Source organism: Saccostrea cucullata, unplaced genomic scaffold (assembly GCF_032062105.1).
Source record: "Saccostrea cucullata isolate Sc308-1 unplaced genomic scaffold, CSIRO_AGI_Scuc_v1 ctg268, whole genome shotgun sequence".
In the NCBI taxonomy this organism is placed as follows: Eukaryota; Metazoa; Mollusca; class Bivalvia; order Ostreida; family Ostreidae; genus Saccostrea; species Saccostrea cuccullata.
In genome coordinates, this window is record NW_026935288.1 from 544,379 (window position 1) to 550,434 (window position 6,056).

General features: G+C 32.4%; 1 protein-coding gene across 1 annotated transcript; it reads left to right on the forward strand.

The window, feature by feature from the left end:
* Positions 1 to 11: 11 nt before the first annotated feature.
* On the forward strand, positions 12 to 5,678 carry LOC134242387 (mitochondrial import inner membrane translocase subunit Tim13-like). Its single transcript, XM_062724458.1, has 3 exons — positions 12 to 197; positions 3,872 to 3,940; positions 5,390 to 5,678. Exons 1-3 carry the CDS (start codon positions 87 to 89, stop codon positions 5,489 to 5,491), a joined length of 282 nt encoding a protein of 93 aa, XP_062580442.1. The 5' UTR covers positions 12 to 86; the 3' UTR covers positions 5,492 to 5,678.
* The last annotated feature ends 378 nt before the right edge of the window (positions 5,679 to 6,056 follow it).

Below are 6,056 nucleotides of genomic sequence, written 5' to 3' on the forward strand. Positions count from 1 at the left end.
CAATTATATTTTTAAACACAATTGTTACATTGACAATATATTCACATGCTTGGGACTTGCAAGAGGTCATCAAAAATAACAACAATATGGATTATTCTGGTAATGCCGCTGCAAAGTTTGACCCTTCAAAGAGAGAAGATTACATGAACGAAGTAAAACAACAGATAGCAATTGCCAACGCTCAGGAATTACTCCAGGTATTTTCTTTCATAATGTGTGCCTGACTTTATATTATGAAACAAAAGTGATGAAAGAATCCTTAAAAATGTTAAATATATATTTTATATAATGAGAAATTAAAACAAGAGAAAATTAAATTATTAACAGTGTTTTTTCCAGCTAGATATGATTTCATGGATTCTTGTTATTTGATAAATTTATGCTGTGTATTAGTCGTCTGGTTAAATTGGATTGATCAGATGATTGATAAATATAATTCCCCCTTTATATATAAATACACCAGGCATGCAACAACTTTTTAAACCTTTTTAGACAGTTTTTTATTTAAATTATTGTAATATCATATATGTTGACGATGTGACCGTCAGATACTTACATCGTAAGTTTAAATCTAGCTGCAGAACTGTAGATCCGGCGCGTCGATTTACCCAAATGGACCCAAATGAACCCAAATGGACCCAAATGGCGACCCAAATGGACCCAAATGACGACCCAAATGGCGACCCAAATGGACTTCTGGAGACTTTATTTCAGAACTAGAATGCATCTATACATTTAAAATAAAATTATTTATTTTTGCATTTAGATATAAATATCGTTGAATATTCAGAATAAATGAAATAAAAGCTGCTGAATGTGTTTTATGTTTATCACAAAAATTCAAAATATTGTATAGGCAAAAATGCATACTTTATTTATTACATCTAAGCGAATTATTTTGAAATATAAGAGTTTACCAATCGGAAAGTTTCACAAAGTTTTAATCTTTTTGAGTAAATCAGGTACGTAGCAACAGGAGCCCCCCCCCCCCCCCACACCTATTTTCCAGAGATAACTTTTTAATACTGAAAATTTTCATTTAAAACCGACCCCCCCCCCCCCCCCCACACACACTTTTAAAAACGATGCTACATCACTATAAATAATTAATTAATTACTATTTCATCATAATTTTGTCCATTTGGGTCGCCAGCTAAGTCCATTTGGGTCCATTTGGGTAAATCGACGCACCCCTACAGATCCAAGCGTCGTAAAAACCTTCGATTTACACCGACGATTTTTTGTTGCCAACTACGGGTATTTTTTCTTGTATTTTATACTTTCCCGGCTTTGAAATTACTTTTAAATGGCATTCAATAATTAATAATACATTAAACTTATTCCTGATAATTTACTTACCTCTAAACGCTAACATATGGCTGTTTGTGGTTACGGATTCGAAATGGAATTTAAAACCGACAATACAAAAATATATACAGGACTCTTTCGGACCGTTAAAAGGTAAATAAAGTATCAAATATAAGAGTTAGATATATGAATTATTATAGGATACCATTCTAAAAGCCAGAGAAAGCATAGACTACACGAAATAAATACCTAAAGTAGTGACAAAAAATTGTCGGCATAAATCGAAGGTTTTTACAATGCTTGGATCTGTAGCTCTCTGCTTTATCTGTCTGAATTTTCTCAAGCAGAGAGCTACAGTTCTGCAGCTAGTTTAAATCCAACCGTGGGACGTGGAGACAAGTCCTTCGGGTGAGACATTAATGGAACATACTAAAGACCTGATACACTAAAGCTTGATATTTTGACCTGATGAAAAAAACATCACTTAAAAGTATCAATTTAAACATTTTGGGGGGAAATTATTGATGATGATAGCTGATTCTATACTAAAAGTAAAATGCACTTTTACAGTCCAGTCCAATACGAAAAATCGTAATATTACTAAAATTCGTAATATAAGCAATTTCTAACTCTTCTAAGAGTTACTTCCCTTTTTTCTGATACAATCTCTTTGTTATGTTTCATCAGAGATTATATGTCTCTGGTTTTATCATCATGATATGGTGGATATGTATGGTTAGTGCATTTTCTTTATTTTGGTGCATTTGATCCAAGTGCAAGCAGATTCAGAGCCTAGTGAGAGTCTTACAAGTTATCTCTCGTAACATCTCGTTGTTTGAGATTCTGATTTTACACACCGGGAAATATAAAATTTTGATTATAGACCATTGTGACAAGCTTGAGGATACATTCAAATTTTATGGAAAATTGAAAATATATCCTTGGGAAAATTCTTATATATAATAAAACAAAATGTTCACTCACACATTACTATTGTTACTTTCTTCTTGCACACAAGACGTCATGACCAAAATGACCACGTGATACTAGTACCATTGGGGCATAATGTATTTCTGCATACTTCCCTAAACATCATTCAGTTTATATCAATGCTTAATTTTGTCTTGCATTACGAAAACTCGTAATATATTCTCTCTCAACTTGCTATATTACGAGTTTCCATAATTTAACTATATTACGAAAAATAGTAATATAACAATAATATTACAATATTCTGTAATATTACGATTTCTTGTAATATTACTATATTTTGTAACATTACGATTTTTCGTATTGGACTGGACTGTTTTAGTGGATAATAAGTAGAGTGTTAAACTATTATATATTTAAGGTCTTAATTAGGGCCCCGCAAGGATTTGCGGGTGCCCTATAGTAATCACTGTATGTCCGTCTGTCATTCTTCCGTCCACAAATTTTCTGTTTTTTCCTAATAACTTTTTTTATGGTTGACCAATTTTCAAATTTGGTATGGTAAAAAATAGGCAGAAAGACATATTTTGATGCTAAGTTTGTTTCTCTATGTCCTCTGGTTTGGAGCTGGGGTGGTGGGGTAGATTCCTTAACTTTAATATAAGAATGAATTGGCAAAGAGAGATAACTGCTGATCAGAAGATGTTCCCATTGTAAACTGAATACTGCAATGAGTCCATTGGGATTAATTAGCTTTCCTCCTGAAGAAAATCCAAAGCATTATCTTTATCTGTCACATTGAGATGAATTACCACCTCTGTTTGCAAATGAAATTTGTAGTCAATTTGGAATGCTATGAAAACTCTGAAACATGGAGTTAAGTATAAATGTTTATACTTTATTTTTGTTAAAGTATCCTACACAGATGAGTTTGATTTCATTGAATTCTAAAAATATTTGCTTTATGTAAATTCAAGAATATTATTATCAATTTTTAAGGTACCATGATAAAAACCTCATTCTATCATTAATGTAAAAGTTCTTATTGTAAATTTAAATGAAAAAAAATGATAGAGAGAAGTACAATTAATCCCTTGGGATTAATTATAGCCAGAAGCCTGCTGCAGAAAAAAGGCTTATCTTAAGCTGTCACTTTAAGATTAATGAAATCCTTTTTCTGCATTTGCTGTTTGTTTTGAAGTTAAGGTCAAGCCTTCATGATATTTGCATTCATTGAAGGAACATATAGAGTTGTTCTGAATTGTTTTGAAAATGACATTCCTGCAAGTGCAAGTTATATATACCCATGGCGGGGCCCAGCTGTGTGTTTCTAGTTTTTACAAAAGTAGATGACCTGGGTAATAATGTCATTTTTCAGAGAGGAAATTGTTCTCATTTCTTTGATTGAATAGCATTTATATCTTGATATTTAATGACCTGGCCTTAGACAGTTTACTAACCATTGAAAAAACACTAGTCGGTCCAAGATATGTTCCTATAGAGTCAGATAACACAACAATTTTAAACAAATATCCTCAATCTATTTTGGGAGCTTCTTTTAGCAGGTTGTACATATAGAATCCAACTGACCAAAAGATGCAGAGAGACATTTATTTTTGCTTTTTTTCTTCAGAAAATGTCAGAGAAATGTTTTAAAAAATGTGTCACTAAACCAGGAACATCACTAAGCAGTTCAGAAAATGTGAGTACAAGTCAAGTATAAAACTCTGATACAATCATGTTAATACAGTAAAACTCAGTTATAACGAAGTCACTGAGACCTATGAAAATACTTCACTATATCTGTAATTCGTTATATCCATATAAAAAATTTTATTTAAAATAAATAGCTGGGGATCTAAAGATAATTTCCCTATATTTGTGAATTCAGTCACAATATTCATGTTTTTTTTACATGTACCTAAGGAGGCTTGGGGGAGGGTCAACAAATTAACCACAAATTAACCACCAGATTTAACTTATTTTTTAGCTCTACTGGTCAGAGACCAGTCATTATGATAGTAATGCATCCGAGGTGCAGTGTTCCGTCAATAGTCTGTGTTGTCCGTCTGTCTGTAAACAATTTTTCAAAATGCTACTCCTCCTACAATTCTGGTCTAATTTCAATATAACTTGGCACACAAGTAGACTACACTAAGATACATAATTCTGTATATCGGTTTTTGATTTCGATGAACGGTGTTGCCGTGGTTACTAAAAATAGAAATTTCTGTGAAATTCTTTCAAAATGCTACTCCTCCTACAGTTTTGGTCTGATTTCAGTATAACTGGACACACAAGTAGAATACACTAAGATACATAATTCTGTGTATCGGTTTTTGATTTCGATGAACGGTGATGCCGTGGTTACTAAAAATAGAAATTTCTGTGAAATTCTTTCAAAATGCTACTCCTCATACAGTTTTGGTTTGATTTTAGTATAACTGGACACACAAGTAGAATACACTAAGATACATAATTCTGTGTATGGGTTTTTGATTTCGATGAACGGTGTTGCCGTGGTTACTAAAAATAGAAATTTCTGTGAAATTCTTTCAAAATGCTATCCTCCTACAGTTTTGGTCTGATTTCAGTATAACTGGACACACAAGTAGAATACACTAAGATACATAATTCTGTGTATCGGTTTTTGATTTTGATGAACGGTGTTGTGGTTACTAAAAATAGAAATTTCTGTGAAATTCTTTCAAAATGCTACTCCTCCTACAGTTTTGGTCTGATTTCAGTATAACTTGGCACACAAGTAGACTTCACTAAGAACATAAAGAGACTTTATCAACGATCATTATTCTATTTATTTCAAATCCAAGCTGCTTAAGTACTTTTCTCTTCCTTTGCTATAAGTTCAAACCAGTAGAGCTTCAGTCTCGACAGAGACTTCTGGTTTTAGATACGGTATCTTAAGCTGTCAACTATCATTTGGCAAAGAAAAAAAATTCATACATTTTAGTTTTAAAATTTGATCATTTTTGTATATCTTTATATGGAGCTCTTCTTTTAAAGGAGATCGATATAGTCTGAAAATGGCTGCCACCCCCAGCCTCATTAGCGAGTTTTTCTGTAATCCTCTTTTTGAGATCAGCATTATGAATTCTCTATCTTATGCTTTACTTGTTTTCTCCATTTCCAGAAATGTTTAGCGATGTGTATGGACAGATATATAGACACTCAGACTTTAGTGGCCAAGGCATTCTCAAACAGGTTACAACAAGAAATGTCAAGAATGCAATGACTACAGTTGGACCATAAGTGATGATTTTAGTGATGACTTCAGAGTAGACAAAGATATATACTGTAAAGTGTTTGTGGATGGTGTTGTGAATGTTAACTTGATGGTGCCGGCTCATCAAGACAAAAATCATAAACATATTTGTAATATTTTCATTTTACCAAAATATTTAGTAAATTATATAACAGTGTTTTAATAGTCATGATTTTGAGGCAAATATCTTGTGTTGAATACATGTATTTGAAGCAATATTTCAACAGTATGTAATTTTGAGCTTACGTCAAGGAAATGAGATGAGCTACATATACTTGGTTATCAGTATACTTAGGTTAAAGTATTTGGACCTGGTTTCTTTTTAATTTAGTCCTATGTCCTATTATGTAATATTTATCAGAGATCTACTTCTTGTGGACCTGTCAGATTTCCAAAGCTGCATTTTCAATCAAAGAGTGTCCAGGTCAATGTTTTAGAGCATGTTAAAGTTTTGGAGTAAGTCTCATTAATTTCCAAATACTAGTATCTATAGCCATATGTTGAACAAACTTGCATTGATAATACATCTAAGGAT

What these genes read in the sequence shown, in the direction of transcription:
- LOC134242387 (XM_062724458.1), top strand. Translation starts at nt 87, where the DNA reads ATGGATTATTCTGGTAATGCCGCTGCAAAGTTTGACCCTTCAAAGAGA. An exon ending in ACGCTCAGGAATTACTCCAG is followed by an intron (nt 198 to 3,871) that starts GTATTTTCTTTC and finishes TTTTTTCTTCAG; the next exon opens with AAAATGTCAGAGAAATGTTT. An exon ending in CACTAAGCAGTTCAGAAAAT is followed by an intron (nt 3,941 to 5,389) that starts GTGAGTACAAGT and finishes CTCCATTTCCAG; the next exon opens with AAATGTTTAGCGATGTGTAT.